The sequence below is a fragment of the Apis cerana genome, linkage group LG5 (assembly GCF_029169275.1).
Source record: "Apis cerana isolate GH-2021 linkage group LG5, AcerK_1.0, whole genome shotgun sequence".
NCBI lineage: Eukaryota > Metazoa > Arthropoda > Insecta > Hymenoptera > Apidae > Apis > Apis cerana.
In genome coordinates this window covers 10,468,991-10,493,917 of record NC_083856.1, presented here as the reverse complement: position 1 = coordinate 10,493,917, position 24,927 = coordinate 10,468,991, and the positions used below count along the sequence as shown (strand labels likewise).

At 26.5% G+C, this 24,927-nt stretch overlaps 4 protein-coding genes across 10 annotated transcripts; 3 read left to right on the top strand and 1 right to left on the bottom strand.

Moving 5' to 3' along the window:
* Positions 1-99: 99 nt before the first annotated feature.
* Positions 100-4,948, top strand: LOC133666104 (integrin alpha-4-like). 3 transcript variants are annotated; one of them, XM_062075126.1, is made up of 10 exons: positions 100-217; positions 391-593; positions 716-1,085; positions 1,230-1,525; positions 1,601-2,057; positions 2,203-2,345; positions 2,420-2,863; positions 2,992-3,155; positions 3,278-3,774; positions 3,867-4,948. In XM_062075126.1, exons 3-10 carry the CDS (start codon positions 761-763, stop codon positions 4,184-4,186), a joined length of 2,646 nt encoding a protein of 881 aa, XP_061931110.1. In that variant the 5' UTR covers positions 100-217; positions 391-593; positions 716-760; the 3' UTR covers positions 4,187-4,948. The 3 variants fall into 3 exon arrangements, with proteins under 3 accessions (XP_061931110.1, XP_061931109.1, XP_061931108.1); XM_062075125.1 differs by having other exon boundaries at positions 183-593; positions 3,867-4,150; positions 4,214-4,651; XM_062075124.1 differs by having other exon boundaries at positions 183-593.
* LOC107994560 (protein enabled) lies at positions 4,258-7,495 on the bottom strand. Of its 2 annotated transcripts, XM_062075134.1 has the most exons (7): positions 7,228-7,409; positions 6,658-6,741; positions 6,255-6,572; positions 5,830-6,119; positions 5,523-5,739; positions 5,017-5,297; positions 4,258-4,948 (listed from the first exon to the last, which is right to left on the bottom strand). In XM_062075134.1, the coding sequence occupies exons 3-7, from the start codon at positions 6,538-6,540 to the stop codon at positions 4,802-4,804; spliced, it is 1,221 nt and encodes a 406-aa protein (XP_061931118.1). In that variant the 5' UTR covers positions 6,541-6,572; positions 6,658-6,741; positions 7,228-7,409; the 3' UTR covers positions 4,258-4,801. The 2 variants fall into 2 exon arrangements, with proteins under 2 accessions (XP_061931118.1, XP_061931117.1); XM_062075133.1 differs by having other exon boundaries at positions 6,255-6,741; positions 7,228-7,495.
* A 2,415-nt stretch (positions 7,496-9,910) lies between these two features.
* On the top strand, positions 9,911-18,264 carry LOC107997886 (uncharacterized). 4 transcript variants are annotated; one of them, XM_017056815.2, is made up of 5 exons: positions 9,911-10,814; positions 13,550-13,793; positions 14,930-15,031; positions 17,121-17,246; positions 17,507-18,264. In XM_017056815.2, the coding sequence occupies exons 2-5, from the start codon at positions 13,628-13,630 to the stop codon at positions 17,596-17,598; spliced, it is 486 nt and encodes a 161-aa protein (XP_016912304.2). In that variant the 5' UTR covers positions 9,911-10,814; positions 13,550-13,627; the 3' UTR covers positions 17,599-18,264. The 4 variants fall into 4 exon arrangements, with proteins under 4 accessions (XP_016912304.2, XP_028522493.2, XP_061931119.1 ...); XM_028666692.2 differs by having other exon boundaries at positions 13,547-13,793; XM_062075135.1 differs by lacking the exon at positions 9,911-10,814 and adding an exon at positions 10,831-12,242 and having other exon boundaries at positions 12,324-13,793.
* Positions 18,265-18,420: 156 nt separating this feature from the next.
* On the top strand, positions 18,421-20,600 carry LOC107997888 (uncharacterized). The gene is made up of 3 exons (XM_017056817.3): positions 18,421-18,745; positions 18,927-19,077; positions 19,153-20,600. Exons 1-3 carry the CDS (start codon positions 18,655-18,657, stop codon positions 19,376-19,378), a joined length of 468 nt encoding a protein of 155 aa, XP_016912306.1. The 5' UTR covers positions 18,421-18,654; the 3' UTR covers positions 19,379-20,600.
* Positions 20,601-24,927: the final 4,327 nt, after the last annotated feature.

The window sequence follows — 24,927 nt, the reverse complement described above, 5'->3', positions numbered from 1 at the left end:
TATAAGAAATTCAAATATAAATATGATTAATTTCTTTATGATGTCATTGTGGTATGAATATATATAGCATTTCCTGTAAATACATATCACTTCCTGTAAATAAATTCTTAGTTCTTCCAGTTTTAAAAGTAGTACATATAATGTTTTCTGATTGTTCATTTTATTAATATTAATAATTCAAAATGATATATTTATTAAAAACTAAAATTAATATATGGTTTGCTATTTTTGTATTTGTAATTTTAAAATATAATACATTAGCATATAATTTAGATGTTAATAATGTTAAAATATTTAATATTCCTAAAACTTTTAATAATCAACGAGGAAGTTATTTTGGATTTTCTGTTGCACTTTATACAGAAGGACTAGATTCCATACTTCTTGTAGGTGCTCCCAGAGCAAATTCAAGCACAATAAAAAATGTAATTGAACCAGGTACTGTATATCAATGTTCAATTAATAAGACCTGTAAGGAGTGGATTATTGATAAAAGTGGAAATAGTGAATATAGTGAATGGAATCAAATTAAAGATAATGCCTGGATTGGTGCAACAATTGCTGTAGAAAATAAAACCAATCCTAGAATTGTGGTATGTTTAAATTTTTTATTCATTTCTTCATATTTTTTTTTATATTTTATATTTTTTTTAAATATAATTAATATCTGAAGACAATTAATATTTTTTAATTAATTAATTAAATTTATAAATAGGTTTGTGGTCCACGATGGAAAAAAAAAGATAAATATAATTGGTACATGAATGGTATTTGTTATTTATTATTAGTTAACAATATTAAATTTTTTGAAAATGAAGTTGAAAACAAAATTTTATCACTTTCAAATTATTCGAATTTTACATATCCAAATAATAGAAAAGTTTATAATTTTGAAATGAGTCAAATTGGTTTTTCAATAAATATGGTATCTATTGGATTAAAATGGTATTTAATATTAGGTAGTCCTGGTATATTTAATTGGAAAGGCTTACCTTTATTAGTTAAAAAACCAATTTATGGGAAAATACAATTTATAATTCCGTCAACTAAAAATGAAAAAAGAATTCGTGAAAATAGTTATTTCGGTAAATAGTACACTTTTAATATTACTAATTAAATATTTTTATAATATAAATCGTAAAAAACATTTATATAAAAAAATATTAAAAAACATATATTTATTTATCAATAATATATAAAACAATAATTTATAATTATATTTTATTTAGGATACGCAGTAACATCTGGTTATTTTATAAAAGGAGAATTATGGTTTGTTTCTGGTGCTCCAAAAGATTCAAATATGAATGGAAGTGTTATTATATTTACTTTTCCTGAAACTAATAATGCAATAATAAATATAAAGAAATTTTTAAGAGGTGAACAATATGGAGAATATTTTGGTGCTGCTTTAACATCATGTAATCTCAATGGTGATGCTGAAGATGAATTAATTGTTGGAGCACCATTATGGTCAAAAAATATAGATGAAGGTCGCATATATGTATATACTGCTTTATCTAATGTATGTTATATGTTGTATTCTAAATATATTATATTAAAATATAATGTATATATTAAATTCAAATATTAATATTAGGAAAATTTTAAAAAACAATCATTTGATGGAAAAATATCTGAAAGTAGATTTGGTTCTACTATATCTTGTCTTGGTGATATTGATTATGATGGTTATAATGATATTGCTGTTGGTGCACCATATGAAGAAGGAACTGGTGCAATATATATATTTAATGGCAATAGTAACGGATTACTTAGACATTATAGTCAAAAAATAATTGGAAAACAATTTGGAAAAAATATCCGTGGATTTGGGATTTCAATTTCAGAACCTCGTGACATAAATGGTGATAAATATCCTGATATTGCAGTTGGAGCTTATTTATCAGAACAAGTTGTTTTAATAAAATCAAAACCTATTGTAACAGTAATTACACAATTGATTTATGAAGATAAAAAATTATTAATAAATTCTTCTTCTTTTTTAATTAATATATGTACATATTATGATGGAATAAATGCTCCTAAATTCCTTCGTAAGTACATAATTAAATATTTATATAGAATTATATATTTATTATTATATATTTAATAGGATTGAATATATTTAATATACATCTATTATATATATATATCTTTAATATAATATTTAAGAAATATTTAATATTAAGCAATGTTTAGGAGTTGTTAAATTTTTGAAAATCGATGAAATATATGGAAGGGCTTATTATAATACAGAAAAAAATAATATTAATATTTATAAATTTTCCGAAACTTTATATAAATCTAAAAATTTATGCAAGAAAATTGAAATACATTTAAAGGTAAAATTTTATAAATATATTTAAAAAAATATTTATTTTTAATAAAAATATATTATATCTGTTTAATTTATTAGGAAAATATTCAAAATATAATAAATCCAATTGAAATATCTGTAAAAATTAATTTAGAAAAGAATTTAAGTAACAATGAGAGAAATTTGAATTTTTTTTGTACATCTTGTGCAATCATAAATAAATTACTTTCTAAAACTGAAGATCTAATAAAATTACCATTTGCTGTAGACTGTGGTGAAGATAATATTTGTACTTCAGATGTGAAAATATTACTTTCAACAGATTTAAAGTCTGGTAATAGATATATCATAGGATCTGTATTTACTACTAAATTTAAATTAGATGTGTTTAATAATGGTGAACCTGCATATCAAGCTAAAATATACATATATATACCAAAAATATTATCATTAGCAAGTATACCATCTTTATGTATAGAAAATTTTTATAAAAATAATACTTTAGAAGTAATATGTGATCTTGGAAATCCACTTAAAAAAAACGTAAATATAATTTATTTTTTATATAATAATATTTTTAAAAATATTAATTAAAATTAATTTAATTTTTAAAAATATAACAATTATATCTTATATTATATCAAATATAACAATATATATGTATTTATTAGAAAAAATTAATATTAAATTTGGATATGAGTAAAGTTCAATTTGATATTGACCATGTACAACTATGGACCAATTTTAGTACACAAAGTGAACAAAAAAATTCATTAAATAATATAAATATTTTCACTATATATTTTGATACTGATATTGATATAGCAATAACAGGGTTAGTATTCCTATGTTTATTAATTATTATTATTATTTAATTATTATTATTTAATTTCTTTTTTTATATTTTCATATTTTATTCATATATAGATTGTTATTGATACAATTATTTTTATTTAGGAAAGCCCAACATGATTTATATTCATATTTTTTTGAAAATGAAGATAAAAAATTAAACAGCATTCAGTTTCAACATATTTATGAAATTCAGAAATTTGGTGCTAGTCCAATTAATCAAGTTATATTAACAATTAGTATTCCAACTTTCTGGAAGCAATCTATTGGAGATATACAAATTATCAATATAAATGACACAACTTGCAGCTACATAGATAATCAACCATTTCATTGTACTTATTTAAACTCCACAGTTTCAACTGCTTTGATTGATAATTTTAAAATTTATACTGCAAATACTGAAAAATACACAGAAAAGTTTATAACAGATTCTAATTTTTCTATAAATTTTCCACCTAAAAATAGATCACTTTATGTTGATTGCATAAATGACAATATAAAATGTACATATATTAAATACAAATTAGGCCCATTTTTAAATTCTTTATCTATTGCAAAAATTTCACTTATATTAGATTTCTATTTACCTAATTTTAAATGTAAGATTTATTTTAATATGTTAATATATTTTTACATGTAATTTTTAAATTATAATATGTTTAAATTTTTTTTTTTTAATTTTTTATTACAGCAATGATGGCAGGAAAAGATATCATATTTTTTCTATCTAGGGGAAATGTTAATATTTTGGAATCACATCATATTATTCAAAAAATTGGACATAAACCTGATAATGTTATTGTAGCTACAATGTTTTTAGGTTCACTAATAACTGAACAAATTGCTACATGGATTATAATTTTATCAATTTTCTTAGGAAATTTATTATTAATATTGCTAATTTTAATATTACTTAAAATCGGATTCTTTAAACGAAAAAAAAAACGAGAATTTGAAATATTAAAATTTGAAAATGTAAGTTTCTTGAAACATTTTAATTGTATATTATAAATATTTAATATTCTTGTTACATTACAGAAAAAAACATAGAATTATATTGGAAACATGTTCATCAACAGAAGTTTTTCATCGAGAATAAATTTATTAATTTGTTTTTATAATATATAATATATACTTTATAACATATATATTTTATTTTTTATATATTAAGAAAATAAAATAAGTAACAAAGTATTTTGTATTCTATTAACGCATTCAAGTTATATCGCTATTTTTATAAAAATATAATAAATCTTAAAAAATATCAACTTGGCTATAAAGCTTAAAAAGATTTTATTACAAATATTTTATTTTATTCTGTTTATAATCGATCTAAGATATATATTATTTATTTATGAAAACATAAATGAAGCGGATTTATTTTAAATAAATAATCTTATATTTACAAAAATATCAATTTTGTTAATATGAGATTCAAGCAATTGTATTTCTTGTTATTATTTACTAAAATATTCTATGCCAAAAATATACTTAGCTGCCTTTTAAACATTCCTAATATATTGTGCACATTTCAGTTAGTAATATTTATAATAGAACTCATTTTATATTAAATAACAATAAGAGAGCATAATTTTTATCATATGTGAATTTATATTTGAACTTACTTTAGTCATCCAAACCTAGGCCTTTTGAAATTTCTTCTGCTGTTAGATTATGTCCTGAAGAAGAATTATTTGTAGAACTATCAGAAGGTTTCATAGAATTTGATGTATAACTTGATGGAGGTGTCGAATGATTATCTTCAAGAGATTTCTGTAAAAATAATTATATAAATAAATTAAAAAATTTTTATATTTATAATTAAAGCATTTTATACTTACATCTTTACCATGTTTTGTAAGACCTCCTAAAGCTGAATTAAACAAAGAAGAGCCAATTGCTGATCCTATTCCAGATAAAAGATCTGAACCTGAATTTGATTGTTGACTAGAATATCCACCAGAAGGTTGATAATTTCCATAACCTCCTGAAGGCTGATAATTTGATTTTTGATTTCCATCATTACCAAAAACACCACCAATAATAGATCCTAAGGCTCCTGTCAATGGATCACTTGGCTGATTTGTAGGAGGTGGTGCTATATTACTTCCACTACTTCCACCTTATATATATATATATATTATATAAAGTTAGTATATTAAAATTTAATTGTGAAATTTTTATGATTTTTAATATAAATATGATTTATAATGAACTTCTATATTTAATTATTGAATTATATATAATTATCATTATTTATAAACAAATTAAAATATCTTTATATTTATAATTTAAAAAGACTTATTTATTTTTAAAGTATAAGATGTATATGTTTATTATATCATACCTAATGCTCCAAGAATAGAATCTAATACACCACCACTATTACTTGATTGTTGGGAGGGATAGCCTTGTTGTGCATGCGAGTTACTTAAAGCATTGTTCACTAAACTGCTTGCTAAAGCTGCACCCAGAGAGCCAAGATTTCCTAAGCCACCTTCACTTTCTGTTTTTGATTTAGAAGCATCAGACTTTTCTTGATCTTTTTCAACTTCTTTTTTTTTCTAAATTATTATACATAATATTATATATTATTATATATTTAATATATTATATATATATTACTACTTTTGAAATATATATGAATTATATACATTTATAGCATGTGCAGCAGCTGCTATACCTCCTGCAGCAACTAATCCTCCTAATGCAAGGCCTACTTTATCCAAACAACCACTAAATGCATCTTCTTCTTCAGGCTTTTCATATCCAGGCTGATATCCATATGATTTTGGAGGAAAACCTCCATATGCATTAGGTGGAGGACCATAACCAGGACCTGGAGGTGGTGGACCATAACCAGGACCTGGAGGTGGTGGACCATAACCAGGACCTGGAGGTGGACCATATCCACCTTGTATTGTAGGATATAATCCACCAGGAGCTAAAAATTAATAATAATTTATTTAAAAAATAAATTATTATAATATAATAATATATAATATATAAATCTAATTACACAATTTTTAAAATTATTCATTATCTAATTGATAAAAATATATATATAATGTTTAATTACGTGGTGGGCCAAAGTTAGCAATAGGTACATCTGGTGTAGATAATACTTTAGGAGAACTAGGCGGATCTATAGGTACAATTTCATATGAGATGGATTGTATTTCTACATCACCATCAATAACCAAATGCGTTACTTTATCATATGGTAATCGATGATTAAATTCTGTAAAATGTCTACCATTTATAGCAATTTTATAACATTTATGATCACATAAAAGAAGAATTTCAAATTCTTGGCCAGGTTGTATCAACATAGGACCTTCATTTTCTTCTATACCCCAAGTCATTGATTCTATATGATTTCTAGTAATAAATCCTTCTGGAAAGCGTGGTGAAACATGAATAGCTATATCATCTCTTGGATTTAAATTAGGTCCTAGCTGATAATTTATAGCAAAACGTACAGCATCAGGAGAAACTTTGCCTTGAATTTTTACCATTTTTCCAGGTTTTAAACCTCCTTCAATGGATCCCACATAAGGAATAGGCTATTTAAATAAGAAAATAATTTTTAAAGATAAATTAATTTAAACAAAAAAAAATATAAAAATATATTATTATTTTGAAATATAAACATAAAATAGAAATATAAAATGTGAACTTATTAAAATACAAATTAATTACTAGATAAATTCAATTATTTTATATTTTTATTTAAATTCATTAAATAAAAAGCATTAAAAAATTATATTATTGTGCTGTCATTTATTATATTTTATTCTATTATTTCAATTCAATTTTGTTATACATTTAAAAAATTTTTTTATGTTATATAATATGGATTTTTACATAGAAAATTGAAAATAATTTGAAAAATTTAATGAAATAATTCATTTAATATATGGACAAACTATATTTCATTGTAATTATATCAGCATTGCAGATGTATGTATTCTTTCTTAATCAAAAATGACAGTCATTTTGTTATTTTTATTAGGTCAAATAATTCTTTAATCTATAAAAATAATACTTACAGGATTTAATATTGGCTCAGATGACATTATTATAATTTGATTCTACGTTGTAAATATAAATAGAAGTTTATATTTTAATATGCAATTATAAAGTAACAAATACTGTATAGATGAAGAATTCCGCAGTTCTCCTGCGCTTCTCTCAAGACATTTCTATTTAGAGTGCTGACGTTTCCAGCTTGAACTATGCAATGCGGCATAAACTGTATATAATGCAGTTTAAGGCGCGCAATAGTTTCTTTCGCGCATGTATTTTCAAATTTTTTATATTTACTGCAATGACATGTAGAAATAATGTAAAAAAAAGCGCGAATTCAAACTTGTTTCATATTTAAATACAATAAACCAATCAAATTGTTCTATTTTAAAAATAAATCAAAAGTATGTATATAATAAACCAATTATAAGAAAGAGATGATATAATATATTTATAGTTATTATATATACGTATTAAAATATTATAAATTATAAATATTATATAAAAGATTTCCAATTTTATGGATTAAATGCTCCAATGAATTATCATTTAAAGATTGTGCAATTAATTAGTGGAATAGTTACAAGCGAACACGCGTGTATTATCGCCTACGTTCATTTTCGTCCGCATTGTTTAACACTACAGGAAACTAAATAAACCGTTCATTGAGATATAACAGTCTCACTGCCAGAGAGAGTTTCTTTCACCTACAAAAATTAAACAGTTAAATGGAAACAAGTTAATAGTGAGCAGAACCGGATCAATATAAATCAATAAAATCGATGAAGAAACATAAAAACAATCTACATATAGCTTATTTCCTAACCTAAACTTTTATGTTTCTGTTTCTTTCCAAGTATATTTCTTTCTAAGGAAATTTAAGTTTGTTTTAATTTTTAATTATTATAATTATTATATTAATATAATTTTGTATAAATTTATGATCATGGAAATTATAATTCAATACAATTTAACATTATCACAATTAGGATATTCAAATATTTGTTAAAACAAATTTTTGTATCTGTGTATATGTGTAAATCATGTGTATACGAATTATAAGGTATATATATTTTTAAATAAAAAATTTTTTAATTTCGTAATTTTTAAATATTGAAATATTGAATATTAAATATAAGCAATTAGTTGAAATGAAATATTATTTCTAATTATTATTCATTTTTAAATAGAATTCATCTATGTGTATTACTTATATGACGTATGGGTAACGAATGTCAATCAGATATGTAAGCAGACGTATTGTGGCTATAAATTGATCATTTTACCTGTACATTTCCAGGGGCCACATATAAGGTGTGTCGTTATAAAACGTATGTGGAGCGTACGAGGGCTAGGCATGGCGCACCCATGATAAATAGAATATAATAAATTAATCGAATTACACAATTTTAATCCTTATAAATTTGACTTTAAAAAGTCAATATTTAATTAATTTTTTAAACTCTTATTGGTAAGCATTTATTTTGTTGATATAATATTTACAGAAATATAAAAATATAATTATATAAAAAAACAGTTTGTTCCGAACGTAATAAAAAATCAAACATGCGGGTCAAAGAATCATGAATACTAAATATATTTTGTTACTATATAGAAATATCCTTGTCAAATTCATAGCCTGTATTTAAAGATCAATAAAGGATTTCTTCTATTTTTATCTATACTTCACTATAATTTAATTAATAAATTTTTGATAATCTTTATATATGTTTATCGATATTTTTGGCAAAAAAAATATATCTACATTTTAATTTTGTACTATTATATTAAAATTGATTGTAGAGAAAGAATTTAATATAAGAAAGAAATTGGAATATCCTTTTTTTATAATTATTTTTACTTTTCATTTTATTAAAATAATAATTTTTTATAAGATAAAATTATAAAAATATTCTTTTGATGTTGAAATTATCGGTGAATATAGGACTGAATCAAGACAGGACTCGCCGACAAGATCAATAAGCAACGTACCGACCCTTTTTCGCAAGGTTTTTAATGCTTTCTTATAAATGCCCTTTCACGAAGCCTTTATACATTGGACCCATTCCTACAAAAATCCAGATGTCTATTATGAGCCGAAAATGATCTATACACAACATACGTAATCTTCAGCGAGAAATATTTCCATGATTTTTTTATAAAAATAATGATTGCAATATGTGCAATTGTAAATTTGGTAAATTGAATAATTAAAAGGATTTGTAATTTTAATATTTAAAATATTTATAATATAAAATTTTATTTAATAGAATAATTTAAAAATTAAAAAAATATAAATTAATTAATATTTATAAAAAGCAAAAATTTAATTTAAATTTAATTTAGATTAAATCTTTTCATCATCACTATTTTCTTTTGTTCCAAAATTAACAAATTATTAATGCTAAAATTTATTAATACATCAATAATTCGTATATTTTAAAGAATTGACAATAATATAATTTATTATAAATTAAAAAATTTTTCATGTTTAATCGTCCGATAATTATAGATATTTTTCGAAATATATCAATCAATATATTGATATACATTCTACTTCGTGGAACTTATAAGAACTTCAATTATTTTTTTCATGAATTTGAATTGAAAAACTAGTACAAATGCTGCCATCTAATTTGGGATTGCGGTTTTACGTACGCAGATCATATGCCGGTTCGTAACGTATTTTATACAAATGATTAAACGTTTAAGTATTTTGTATTCTGAAGCACGTATCCTTTGTTGTAGAGTTTTCAGTTATTGAACTGTAAAAGTATATACACATAAATGCATTAAATGTGAATAGAGCTAACATTGATCGCTAATCATGAAATAAATGTATCTTAAATTTAATGTTTTTGAGAGTTATGACACTTCTTTAAGAAGTTTGTCTGATAAAAAAAAATTTTTAAATTTCATATCGTCGTTTCGAAGATACAAAATTATTTTAACGATTAATTTTTAATTCGTTAAAATTAAAAATTTATAAATATGTAAGATAAAAAAAAAATTAAATTTGTCAAGAGAAATTATCATCAAAATAATTTTAAATAGAAATCGTGATATTGTACATGCATATACGAACAAAAAGTGAAAGTATAAATCAAACTCTAATTTCAAATAATTTTAAATATTTTTTAAACATCGTCTTAAACATGCGTCTTAAACAAGTTTGGTTACAATAGTGGTGGTTGTAGTAGCAGTAATATGGAACAGTACGATGGTGATGGTGGTAGTGCTGCCTAATACTCTTTTCAGCCCTCGGTCGACAGTTCAACGCAGCCTGTAGTGTTCGACGGTCGTACGTCTGTCCAGGCGGACAAAATTTTATAACTACTTTACGTTTTTCATTCTCTTTTATTCACATTTTATCAACAATTTATAAATTTTTAAACTCTTAAATCGAGAAAAACGGATTTTTGTTTCATCTTCTTTATTCTTCCTTTTCATTTTCATCTCTAGGAATATAAATACAATGCAGGTGATTCGTTGAATGTGATTCAAATTATTTTGTGCCAGTGAATTTGAACATGATACTTCGAAAGATTCGATCGAGAAACATGGATTTTTAATAATGGATTATTCGAGTATTCAATGGGGTGAAATAATGGTGAGAGAATATTTTATATTATGTTGTTATATTATATTTTTTTTATTTTATTAAAAAGTAAAATACAATATATATGATATTTTGTACGGGAAATATAGACTAAAATGAACATTGATGGAGATATTTTATAAATTGGATAATTTTATTATTATATAAATTATTTTATAAAAATATCAAATATAAATTTTTGAAATTAGGTTTCAGCTACGATAAGAAGATAAATATAATAACTTTCCCCTTCATCATCTTTTCCTCCTTTACTACAGTAAAAAAGAGAGAAAGAGATAATTTAAGAGTCGAAGTCAAAGGTTGATAAAGATAAAATGATTCTTCTCGAAAATATAATTAAAAAAATCGACTTTAGAACTTTAGACGATACGAACAAACGTTTCATTTCTTACGTAGACGCTACAAGTGTCAATGTACATTATCGATGGGGGAAGAACATCTTTATTTTAATATTTATATATTTAAGATAAGAAGATGAAGACTTTTTATAATATGTGTAAATATTTGTATCAATCTTGATTTGGTGAAGTACGAACTTCGAATAATAATGATTTTAATAATACTAATATTTCAAAGTATGAACAAAACATTCGAAATTTTACTTTATTTATAATTTCAAAACAAATTTTTAATGAGGTTTTGTTATATTAATGTAATATCAAGTAGCTAATTTAGCATGAATTTTTAACTTAAGATATGATTTACATTCATTTATTTTTTTAAAAAAATATGAATTGCACTGTAAAAAACTATTTAATGGAATCTAATAATTGATATTATATCTTTATTTATGATAATTATTAAAAACTATTTTATATTTAAATATATCATAATATTTTAAAAATATTATTTCAAGAAATTGGAAAATACTCCTACGTTTAATTGAAATCTTAATGCCAATGATTCCTTGTCGCGTTATAAAATTACAACATTAATAGTTTTATAACTAACCTTGATTTAACTTCGTTCAATATTCTTACCATTATTCTTTTATGTACATTGTCCATGTTTCACACGTCTTCTTCTTCAGAGTCTTCTTCAAAGTCTCCAGAAAACGAGCACTATAATGACGTAATTCCTCAAGTAGATAAACCGTGTCCGCTTTCTGTCATATCGTGTTCAATACCTTAATTAACTTTACGTCTTCAAATGTATTTACGGTCAATTCTCTATCCGTGTTTCTTGAATTCTATGAAAAACGAAATATCCACGTTTAAAACGAGAAGTACAATTAACAGGAAGACATACCGCGATACCACCTTGATTCGAAAAGTCAAGACATCCGTGTTTCGCGTACAGAGCCCTTAATTGGGCTTAATTAACGATCGTCTGTCTTTGTCATTGTGACTCACAAAGCGAATGTAACTTCTTGTATTTATCTCGTTTTTTCTTGTCACTATTCTTTTATTTCCACACTCTGTAATTTTTTTTTTATCATATACAACTTTGTCAAATCTGTATCTTTGTTTCAGATATTAATTATGAAACATTTTGTTGTAGGTATTGTAAATTGAGAATCGTAATGAGGATCAAAACGTAATTTATGAACAAAACAAATTTTATTATGAGAAATTCATATTTCAGAAAATTGATATTTAAAGAAAAGCGTAACGGAGCGGATATAGCAAAATTGTAATGTTACACAAATAGACATTGGTATTTGTCCGAAGATTATGGATCGTTCCGTTTGTTTGAATCTTTTCGTTTATAGGTGTGCTGGACTATTTTATCGTCATCCTGTGTACATCAAAATACGTTTTGATTCAAATTTCATCTATAAATAATTCTTTTTCGTGTCTTTTAATTGTTTTTACTATTGTGTAGTTTCGTTATTTTTATTATCTTTTTATTATCTTTCCTTTAATTGTATCCTTTGTTTCAACTTGCATTATTTGTGTTAAAAACTAAATAAAATTTCCAACATCTAGATACGAAAACAGGATAACATATAACTCGAGGAAAATTACCCAAGAGGGGTAACGTTCAAGGATGAATCATTCCCAAAATGAAATGAATTGAACGATCGATATCAAAACCACACGAACGAATTTCGCGTGCAACTTATAACATTAGAACATAAGCCAAGCATATGCATAATAGATTTAACGATAAGGTGATGCAATTATATAATTTTAATATTAATTTACGCCGTAATTTAATGCGATGACTAAAGCAACCATTGGAATATTTATTTTCTTTGATGATGTAGATATCGAAGATAAATGCAATTAATTAATTTATTAAAAATATGTTGTTAAATTGATTTTCATATTCACATAATGCAGCGGAAAAAATTGTTTGACGGAACGATTACACGGTTGGAAGAATATTTAAAATGTACGTACACCTTGATAACAGTCGGGTTGAATACGAGAAGTTCTTTCACAAAACTTACCTTGGATGACGATAATGCTAACAATCGTTATCGTTCATATCATATAGTACCCTCCCACCGGTATCCTTATCCTATAATCTTGCATATACTTCCGGTTACGACAATTATTATGTTATGCGTACGAAACAAGTCTGGGTAATGAAGAAAAAAGTATAAAAAGCCGTGGACAATGGTGGTAAAATTAAAATTACGAAACTGAATACGAGATTGAAACGATATTCTCAGTAACGATAGAAAATATATCGAAATACGATTATTTTATTTACCACTTTCATCTTAAAGGGTTAGCAAGTAATTTCAAAAAAATAATTTATTTATTTCAATGAAGCAGAATCAAGCGAGAGCGGTATCCATGTAAAAGCATCGCGGTCCCGACGATTATCGAGGATGTCGAAGAAGAGGGCTTAGCATGAACCACGCCGCTACATTTAGAGTGTTGATACTGATCCTGATCCTCGGTGATCTCGAATCGGTCACAGTGGTGAACCATCATCCGGACGAGGAATATTACCTGGAGCATGAAGTCCTCTACGAGGAGGCGATTAAAGAGGCGAAAAAGTTGCAGCTCTATCCCGGTAATACTTAACGTACATCCCACTTCTCAATACTAAAAGCGTTACACGTCTGAAGCCCCCTTGTCCGACTTCATTCTAACGTCTGGTCTATAAAGCATCTTTACGAAGCACCGAAATCTATTTATCTTTCCTTCCGAAAATAACTTCCCTTTGATCCGCTTAAACAGATACTTCGGTTACTTTCCACCTCGCACGATCAATTATAACTCGAAGAAATCTCATTTTATTAATTGGCCTTTATGTTCAACTATTGCAGCGGGTATGGATATGAAAGGTATTCGATCGATTTCGAATCATTGTCGCTTGATTTAATCTAACTAGATTTGTTGCATGGTCCGCAAAGGTTGCTACCTTCTTTTTTTTTCATATCTGAAAATAATTGTTAGAAAGAAAAAAGATCTTCTTGTTTTGTTTTTTTTTTTTTTCAAACGTAATAGTTATCGTGAACAGGAAGTGAAAAACCAAGGTTACTTGTTTTGTTTGACGATTTGAGCTTGTCAGCGTATATTTCAGTGATTTGCAACATATATACAATTCTGAGAATAGTAGTATTTCTGATGCTATTTCTGAAATTATCCTTGAATAAATCAATATCTGTAATTCAATGCAGTTTTAATATTTTCGCTCGCTGTTAGCTTCTTTATTTTTTTATTTGAACTAATAAATCTTCGTAGTAAGGTTAATCGTAATAAGATCCAGTTAATTTAATTTAATTTAATTTAATGACATTTTGTAACTATTATTATATATACACGCTATTTTATAATAAATAATAACATCTAAATATTTAAGATGATATAACATCAGTATAATCTACAACATCACGGCACAATTTCAAAACAATTGCGTAAAACCTCGAGACACCAATTAATGTGAATTATACATGTACTCTCTCGATTTGATGAGATTATAGTCCCGTTTAATAACAGTTCTATGTTATAATCGAAACGAGAATAATGAAATGTAATTTTTAATTGATTAAACATTAAAAATCTATAATTTTTTTTACTTACTTAAGGAATATGGGATGTTATATTATAAGAGGCTCCAAGCTCTATGCTCGTTTCTACTTTAAAAATACGCAAAAATGTTTTATTTTTAATAAGAAGAATATTACATTTCGTATAATTTTACAGGACCAATCCCAGGATGCAAGCCTTGCACGAACACCGAGATGACTTACTGCAAAGATGGAAGTGTGATAAATGATCATTGTTGTTGCGATGGCAGCGTTAACGGTAAGTTAACAATGTTCTTCTATCTTTTGGAAAAGTCTTACACGATGCAAAACTTTCTATATTCTATATTGCATTATACATTCAATGTTGCAATGATTATGAAAAATGGAACCATCACCTTGATTTCTAATAGATTTCTTTGTTTCACTTTTTACAATTACGTTGCTTGTGTTTTTAGGCGTGTCCTTCATCGATTTACGTGTAAAAATCGATCAAAAGAAAGAGCGATGTGTGTGCGAACAATTCGTGCGTGAAGAATTGACCATACGAACGATGTCGGTTTGATTATGCAACACTTCGCAACGAATCATGATAATAGAATCTAAAATTGTCACAGTGTTTATAATTCGTACTACGGAATAATAATTCTTGTGATCTAAATTAAAAAACATAGGACTTATAATTAATGAAACGATTTCTCCGAAATTGTTATCAGTGAGGTTGACGTTTGTCGATATATTATTATAAAAATAAATAGCAGGAAAATATTTTCGGTCAACCTGGTATCTGCTCCGCAACGAAACAAATGTTTCCATTTGTTTCAAGAAACTTTGAAGAATGACGCGTGAATTTTTGCGAAGCATCTTCAAATCCAGCTGAACGGAAGGACAATCACCTGTTCAGGAAATCATCGTTGTTCGTTTAACGATTCATCCTTGTCAGGCACACGCGAGTATAATGCGTTCGCGCACAGGGTGGCTATACCAGGTGATTCACGCAAAACACGTCGCATCGCCGTTAAACAGGAACACTTGGGTATTCCGCGCGTTCTTCCTTCGTACTTTTTACGTAGCTATCGGCCATTCACCTCTAATGCCATTTACTCGAATTTCTAATTAGTTTAGTCTCTCCGGTGACCTTGCTTCGCACAAATAAGTAAATATCTATTTGTTTAAAATCGTTCGCCATTTACATTATAGGATATTCATTGTCTTTTTTTTTTTACTCGCAAATTTGCTAATAATTTTTTCTTTTAATAACAATTTTTTTAAAAAAAATATTAAAAATGTTAATAACTGCAAGTAGATACATTTCTTTAAAGTAAATTAAGTAAATATTTAAGAAGTTATCTATATAGATAAATAATTTTCCGTATTTTTAACAAAGATAACTAATCTTTTGAAATGAAACATTAAAATTTATGCTGAAGATAAGTCCTTAAAATAATTTATTTTCGGTTATATAAGTATTTTTTAGTTGAAACGTAGGAGAAACGTTTTAATGATTCCTGAAAAACCTGTAAACAGTTAATTTTGTAACAACGCTTTATGTTAGTTAGTCTTGCTACTGTTAATGCGTGCCAAGTTTATGCGAATGACAATGATAGTGGTAGCAATAAAATTGCATTGCTGCACGCATCGTGTGCACGAATCGAATACACGAGTTCGTTTCGATCAATCTTATGAATCACACGTTCTTCTTTGCTTATTTCTAATCAATCGATTCGATTATGCAGAGTATGTACTATGTAAATAACAGTAGACTAGAAATAATAATGAAATTTCATTCTATTGTATAAATAATTAAAGATATTGTATAAAAAATAATTCTGAAGCAAATTTTATCTATTGCTAGAGTAAAAAAAAGAAAAAATTAAAGGAAAGAAATTCCTCTTATAAATTAACTTATTATTAACTTCTGAACATTCTAAGATAATGATTTTAATTCGAATAGTATTCTTATCAATTATTAAGTATTCTTTTCCGATTGATATGAAATTGGAAACCTTTAATACTCTCATTACGAATTGATCGTTAATACAAGTAATAAAACTGGTTAGTTTTATTTATTACTTATCGTGATATCTCTATTGTAAATCCAAGAATATTTACAGTTAAAACTTATTAATTGAAAATAAATTTTTTTTTGCTTCCATAAAACAGTTGAAGTTAAACGATATTAAAATATCCTGTAAAAAATATATTTTTGAAAAAATTAAAACTACTCGTCAGAAATATTCGTATCATATGAGATCAGTTGAACGAATTTCTAATGTAATCTGTCTAATGTACATCATTTTAAATTGATTTTAAACTTTTCTTAAATATCGAAATTCTTCTTCATTGCACTTATGAATCTATTGTTTCAGAGGTATTTCCCTTCGTGACGCACACTTGTCGTGTCGGGCCCGAGGAATGCAAAGTGCAAGCTGGAGATTGTGCTGAATACGCGAGGTTACGGGAATGTTGTTGTCATTCTTACTTAGCTTCTATTTGTAAGTTACTTTTTATTTATAATTATGATAAAACGTATTGTTGCGTAAATTGACGAGAGCGAATAAAATGAGCGTAATTTTATAATTAATAGAAGAATAGAGAAGAATGGACAGATTAGAATAATAATTTTCATAAAAAAATATATCTCGGAAGATATTAAAAGTTTAATAGAAAAATTATCCATCGTAAGATATTTCTTAGGCAATTTTATATTTAATTCTAGTAGAATTTTATTTCACGTTAAATTCATTTCTTTCAGGGAAATATTTAGCAAATGCAGCAGGATCATCAACGAATATAAATGTTATAAAGTTCCTGGCGATATTAACGGTGCTCAGGTTGCTCTTTTAGCCGGCCTAATTAATAATACACGTTTAATACCAAATATTATATATATATATATATATATATATATAAAAGTTTTATTTTAATAAATTATTTTTTCACCGTACAAGAAATATTAAAGGCAAATGAATGTTTATAACACGTGGCAATGAAAGTGAAATTTTTACTAATTTGATAGAAACAATTTTTGCGATTTCTCGTGTATATATATAGTATATGAAGAAATGTAATTGTACAAAGAAATATAAATGAATATAATAGCGGTTGTATTTGTATTTTAATGGATGAAATGCAACAAATAATGTACAAACGTGTATTTGAAATCTTATTTTAATTTTTTTCTTTCGTTGCGGATGTGATGCAATTTTACGTAAACGATAGTTCCTTAATTATAAACAATAAGATAAAACGATTACACGAGACGCGTAAAAATTTGCTCACAATCGAATTATTGCAACATTATCGTTACTTAAGATAAAGAAGAATTTACCGTATAAAAAACTTATTGAACGAAACAAAATATAATTATTATTAAATATTTTTAATAATATTTAAATAATAGATAATTTTTAATCACTAAGGAGAATTATTATAATTTATATAGGAGGCCAAAATTTTATATAAAATTTTTTTTTATGGTTGGCAATAAAATTTTATGGTTGCGAAATTAAACCGGATCTGTACAATTTAACTTTCTATCAAATCAAAATTCGTCCCTGATTCACACTTTTTCTCAATCTCAGAACAGATAATCGAAATTTCAATCTAAAACGATAAAAAATACATTAAAAAATATTGTTAACGAAACGATTAAAAACAGATTTGGACACTCATCGAGAATTCTTTCAGCGATTGATCTCATTTTTTATTTATCGTTTCAAAAAGAGAGGAACATCTGAATCTGTTACGAGTAACGGGTATTTGCTGATCGACCATTAAAGTGATTCTACTATAAGTGAGCGTGTTGTAACGTTTGCATAGGTTTTGAAAAGAAATTAAAGTTAAATCTGCACAAATTTATTTTGTTGGAAAGTGTGCCCATATTCGAAAGTGTTAAAAAGTATGTCTCGATATCGAGTGAAAAATATGCATATTATCATGGTAATATTCGCCACCATTCTGATTATACAATCGTATGCTATTGCTGAATCAAGTGAGTATATTGACACTTGTAATTTCATTCAAAATTATCAATATTCAGAAGATACTATTGATGTATTATACATTTTTATTTTATTTGTTTATAAAAATGTTTAACTCTTCAATTCTAACATTTTCTTTCTTTTTGAAACAATATTTATATATTTTATCTTTTTAACTTATATGCTGATAAGGCGAACAGAGCAGCATATTATTAGACAGTGAAGCAAAAGAAAAAAAATTAACATTACCATTCACATCAACGTTGCAAACGGAGTTGTATCAAGATAATATTAAATATTATAATTTTCCAACGGATTATATTTATAGACCTCTTCAAAACAAGTAAATATATTTTGTAATTAATTGACAATATAAATTTTAATTTTTTTAATTTTTTAATTTCTCTTTGTTTTTCAGGAAATGTCCATTGTGCGACACTTCTGTTCTTCCTTATTGCGGAGAAAAATTATTGCACGATGCATGTTGCTGCACAGATCCTTATACATACGATTTACCTTACCAATGTAAATTAGCGGATTGTCGATTTTTGCATGCGAATAGTTGCAAAGAACATCAATTAATTGCAATCTGTTGCTGTAGTGATGATTACCGATCTTTATTGAAGAATTTTTCAAATGTTTAACATATTTATTATAAATCATGTTTTATTTATTTATTTCATTATGATATATGATATTTATATCATGCATATACATATAATGATGCATATATAAGTAATACATGTTATTTTATTAACATATAAATTTTTAATCAAAACGTTTATATATACTATTAATCAATTAAACAATAAATATATTTTTTCCACATATAATAAAAATAGTAAATAATAAATTTTAATAAATTAAAAATAATAAATATATTTCTGAATTTAATAAATTTTATCAAATAAAAAAGTTATAAGCGAGATATATTCGATAGTATTAGTTTGATGTGTTCTACTTCATTAATATTATAATTAATTCAATATCGTATCAATATTAACTCAGACAGATAATTGATATAACATTAAATAATATAAATAAAATAAATAAATATATATATATATATGATTTATAAAAATACAAAATATTTAAAATATATGTATGATAAAAATATAAAAATATAATTCCTTTTTACTATTTAATTAGTAGCGCCATCTCTTTGAAAAATATTGAAATTCGTTACATTATATATAATGATTTAATAAAAAAACAGATATAAAAATAAATAATTATATAAGTAGTTAAAGAAATAATTAAACATTTAAAAAATAAATCAATCAATCATGCCAAAAAATAATTTAATTTATAGATAATAAACAGCAATTTTTCATCCAATCACAATATCTTTATAATAAAATACATCGATAATTACGAATAAAACATGCGAAACAATTGCAGTCATAAATGAATGTATTTTAAATAATAAATAAAAACGAAAAAATACAAATAAATAAACGAATAAAACATATATATTTTAAATATGAAATTTACACATAATTTTATATTATATACGAAATCGAATAAACTTTGAAGTCAAAAGAAATTTTATATAATATTTAATAAATTTACTATATCATTTTATTACAAATTATTATATTATATTAATAAATTTTGAAATTAATAAAATATTAGTATAATATTAAAAATTATAATTTATATTTAAAAATTTTCAGTTTTAAATTTACAGATGCTGCTATTTGCGTAGTTACTAATATAATTATCTTTATCCTTTTCCGCTGCTAATAGCGCCATCTCGACTTCAATAATGTTTAGTGCGCATCGTAATGCGCATGACGTCAGTCTACAGTTGAAAATTGTGGTGATAGATTGTGTTTCATAAATTGTGTGTAATTACATATTTAATTATTGTGTAATTTATTACTTTATAGTCTTGAGTAATATGTGTTTTTTTAATCATTAAGTAATATTTCAAAATTAAATAATTTTTTTATATTTTTTGTCATTTATGATGCTCTTTTATTTGACAATTACCGGTTGCTTGTATCAAGCCCTCGATTCGAATTTGATTTCAATTTATTATTTCATTTTAATATTATTTTAATATTATTAAACATTTATTTTACGATTGTGATTTTCGTTTGTGTAAATTATTATTCGATTGTCAACATAATTTCAAAGATAAATGTATTTAGAATATTTCCATATATGTATGTTCGATGTTTGTTGTCAATCTATCGAACATATTCCGTCCCATACTAAATTTCGATAATATAAATACAGCGGGTCGTGACGCGTCATTCTGTCGTCGAAATTCGTACCGATTAGACGTGTTAATTTGTAGCAGGTATTTATTTCTACTTATTTCAATAATTATATTCTTATTTTTTAAATATTATTATTTAATTAATACGCGTGTATTCAATCATTAATTATTATTGTAATTCTTTGAATAATAAACTATTCTTTATTTATTTATTTATTTAATTTAGAATCAGTGTTTGTTTCGCAAAAGTTTTTAAATCTTTTAGTGGATAACGCGAAATTAGAGTCAGTGTTTGCTTCGTAATAGTTTATTTAAATTCTTTGAAATGAATAACGCGAAATTAGAGTCAGTGTTTGTTCATCGATTATAATTTAACAGTTAATAGTTTTTCTTTAAAATGTTGCATATTAAAGTCAGTGCTTCTCGCGAAAAGAAACTTCCATATCCTCCTACACAATGATGTTCTTCGCGATGGACCACTTTCTAATAGATCAGCGGCATCAATGGTAATCTTCGCATCTAATGGTGAGTCGCATGCATTTTTGTTCCTCCGATCATTCCATCATGTCGTAGGACGAAAGGTCCGTATCGACACGGATGATTGGTAGATTTTTGCAACGAGCATAGCGACCATGGGTATTTATTATACCCATGAGTAGTAACATTTTCTGTGTTTTATTTGTTATTAATTAGACTAGGTCTTCTTGCACATCGCGTTTTTTAAATGTTATTAATTTTTCAAATTAATTATTCCCCTCAAAATTATATTAAATATTAAGTGTAAGAAGACATTTCGCGACAGATTCAGATTTTGAAATCAAAGTTACAAATGTTTAATTTCTTTCACATTTTCGAAAATATGCTTTGATGAAGAAATCGTCTGAGGATATTAATTTTTAATTCTGAATCAATTACTTCAATTGTATTTTCGAATTGTATTTTCCATTATATCTCTTTTTAATTAATAATTCTTTTTATAAAATATTAAAATTTATATCGATAAAAAGTAAAAAATTGAGTTTTTAAAATTTGAAATATCATGAAATCATAAGATTAAAATTCTTTAGCCCGTTAGATACATTTATACTAATCCATCTTTTTAGCTCAGGATTTTCAGGTTTAACCCCTTCCGTGTTCATTGCCTCGATCTCACTCACGTGCCCAGGTGCTACTTGGGTGAGAGAGAGGCAATGGGCACGATGATCGTAATTTATAAATTTTTAACAGCGATTGACGACGAGTTAGTGATAGTGCACGACGTATTTTCCACATTGTGTGTGTGGTTAGGATGTGGAATTGCGTCGTTACGGTTACAAATTTATTCGTAATTATCAATTTACAATAAAAATATTTAATATTGTTATTATATTTTTTATTAAATTAAATAACGGTATCGCGAAATTCGTACCATTCATCTCAATAATTTCTTTCAAAGATAATACACAGAATTCTCTCGATCGTAAATTTTCATAATTAAAGACAATAATACGTAATATCACGATTTACGCAATGATCATTAGCCATCGTCAATCGATTTCAGTTAAAAGGTACGTAAGTTAGAGTGTGAAAGTAGTGTGCCAAGCTCGGGTGTCGGAGGTGTCCCGGGACGCTTTCCCTAGTTTAGGTTTTTGCGCCCGAGCGTTATGCGTGAGAATCGTTGAATGAGTGTGTTGGTATGCCTGTCTTTCTATATTTTTTAAATATAGGGTTAGGTAGGATAGGTTTTTGGTGTGACGCATTTTCTGGTGTGAATGTTAATTAATAAGTAGGTAGGGCCGGGCAGATTGTCACGGTCTCTGGTCGGGTAGGCGCGTTTTCGCGTGACAATCTGTTTCTGGAAATCAAATTTGAAAAATCGAGAATGGAGCTGAGACTTTTCTTTCGATTTTTCGAATTTCGCGGTCACGGACGTTGAGCTCGAGATTTCGCGCATGCGCGGACAATGCGATCGTCCATACGCGCTCGAATTTCGCGATTATTCTTTCTTTTTCTTTTTCTTTTTCTTTTCGTTCGTTTATTAGGAAATCTCGAGCCTAGTTGTAAGTTTCAGCGGGCATCGCGCCCGAAGAAAGAAGATCGAAGAGGCCCGACAAATTGTCACGAAGAGGGCTGCAACGAATGGCTTCTCATTTTTTGGATTTGTTTCGAGTCCAAAGAATGGGAAGTCATTGTTACTACTTTGTCGCTATGCTCGTTTTACGTAGTATTTGTTGTTGCATGCAGGCCCACAGGATTCAATCATCATGGAAATCGTGATTTTTTTATTAGTGTTGCGATTGATTAATAACGGGTTGAATTAGAGTTGCGTAAAAAATATCGCGATTGCTTTCAATTACTATGGATTTAGCTTATTTTTTATTTTTTTATTTTTTTCTGTTGAATTTATTATATAGCAATTGCGATATCGAGATATTTGAAATAGCTTTTCATTTATATTAAATTTTGTATTAGATTTAGATTTTAAAAATTAGTCGCGTCGATAAATAATCGCGTTGCGTCGATAAATCGCATCAGTGCCATCTTTGGAATATCAAAGAAACATCTTTTTAAAAAAGTCGAGAGATGGCGTTCATTGTCAATTTTTATCTCTTAAAAGATATCTTTAATACTCAAGAGATGGCGTTAGTAGTTCATATTTACGCTATTTTTATCCTTCTCTTGTTATTTTCTATCCTTTTTGGAAATACCAAAGAAATATCTCTTCAAAAGCTAAGAGATGTCGCTAACGGTACGTATTTACCTTATTTTTATACTTCTCTTATATTTCCGGTTCTTTTTATGTATATTTCATTTGCAATGCTCCGAAAATAGCGTTAATTTTAATTTTTTCCTTTTTTTTCTCCTTTTCTATTATTTCTTCTCGATGATGCCAATATTTCATTAATTTTCTTTGCCTAACCTATCGATTCGAAATCTTAACAAAGTATATTCGGTCCAATTCGTATGTCATACGCATCATTTATTATATGTTCCTATATATATATATGGAATTAACATATTTCAATAAATATCTCATTCCAAATATTTTAAAATATTTCAATGCACAGGTATGGCAGAAAAAATTGTATACGCACCTATATATTTCGTATTACAACGTTCGATTCGCATCCTAATTCGAAAAATATCCGTAGACGAATCGTCCCCCCGAGCATAACATTCAAAAATATTCAAAGACGTTTTAATCGAGCGAATAGAATCGGATCCACGATCGGATGATACTCGTGGATAACAAATTGATTATCCCTGAACCGTGACCCGTATCCACACGTATTCGTAGAATATATTATTAAACATAAGAATCAGACGCGACTTCCTACAACGAGTATAACAGATGTATCACGCATGTGATCCCGTGTTTCGATTGATGCTCGTTACGTACGATTGCCATTCAATCAAACGATAATCAATCTATCCGACAAAGCCACTTTTAAAACTCACCATGCGTTGGCAATTTATCGAACCTTGAAATTGATCGATCAACTTCGTTGTTTCGCGTGGATTCACATCGAAGCGAAGTGTATTTGGACAGATATTTGTTTGGCAAATATTGTACTCGTTTTTTTTCTTTTCATGAAATATTTTTTCCAAACTTCGTCACGTAACAGGCACGAGTAACGCCTGTTAAGGTATACGCAAATAACGATGAGAGACTCTCGTCAAATACTTGCGACGATAGTTCGGCATTGACCCGCCTCTCGAACACGGCCGACGCTGTTCTTCCTGGAAATCTTGGTGTTCGAGGCTTCGAAGAATTTTCTAGGAGAATCGAATTCCCATAACGAGCCTTGTACCCTTGTCCACTTCTAGTTTCGCCATAAAGGACCATCAGATTAAGACTGGCACGTATGTACGGGAAGAGGGGGGGAGAGGGTTCACCTTATGGCAAAAGTTTCCTTGTAGCGTAAGGATATCGCGTGAAAAATAATTCCAATTTACCAACTTGGAGTTTCGATTAATCGCCAAGAT

Bases quoted from the DNA above. Each gene is read 5' to 3' on its own strand.
- LOC107997888 (XM_017056817.3), top strand. From the start codon at position 18,655: ATGTCTCGATATCGAGTGAAAAATATGCATATTATCATGGTAATATTC. The intron at 18,746-18,926 runs GTGAGTATATTG...TATGCTGATAAG, and splicing joins GTATGCTATTGCTGAATCAA to GCGAACAGAGCAGCATATTA. The intron at 19,078-19,152 runs GTAAATATATTT...TTTGTTTTTCAG, and splicing joins TATAGACCTCTTCAAAACAA to GAAATGTCCATTGTGCGACA.
- LOC133666104 (XM_062075124.1), top strand. From the start codon at position 183: ATGATATATTTATTAAAAACTAAAATTAATATATGGTTTGCTATTTTT. The intron at 2,864-2,991 runs GTAAATATAATT...TGTATTTATTAG, and splicing joins GAAATCCACTTAAAAAAAAC to AAAAAATTAATATTAAATTT. The intron at 3,156-3,277 runs GTTAGTATTCCT...ATTTTTATTTAG, and splicing joins ATTGATATAGCAATAACAGG to GAAAGCCCAACATGATTTAT.
- LOC107997886 (XM_017056815.2), top strand. From the start codon at position 13,628: ATGAACCACGCCGCTACATTTAGAGTGTTGATACTGATCCTGATCCTC. The intron at 13,794-14,929 runs GTAATACTTAAC...ATAATTTTACAG, and splicing joins AAAGTTGCAGCTCTATCCCG to GACCAATCCCAGGATGCAAG. The intron at 17,247-17,506 runs GTAAGTTACTTT...CATTTCTTTCAG, and splicing joins TTCTTACTTAGCTTCTATTT to GGAAATATTTAGCAAATGCA.
- LOC107994560 (XM_062075133.1), bottom strand. From the start codon at position 7,254: ATGTCATCTGAGCCAATATTAAATCCT. The intron at 6,120-6,254 runs GTAATTAAACAT...ATTAATTTTTAG, and splicing joins TGCTAACTTTGGCCCACCAC to CTCCTGGTGGATTATATCCT. The intron at 5,740-5,829 runs GTATATAATTCA...ATAATAATTTAG, and splicing joins CTGCTGCACATGCTATAAAT to AAAAAAAAAGAAGTTGAAAA.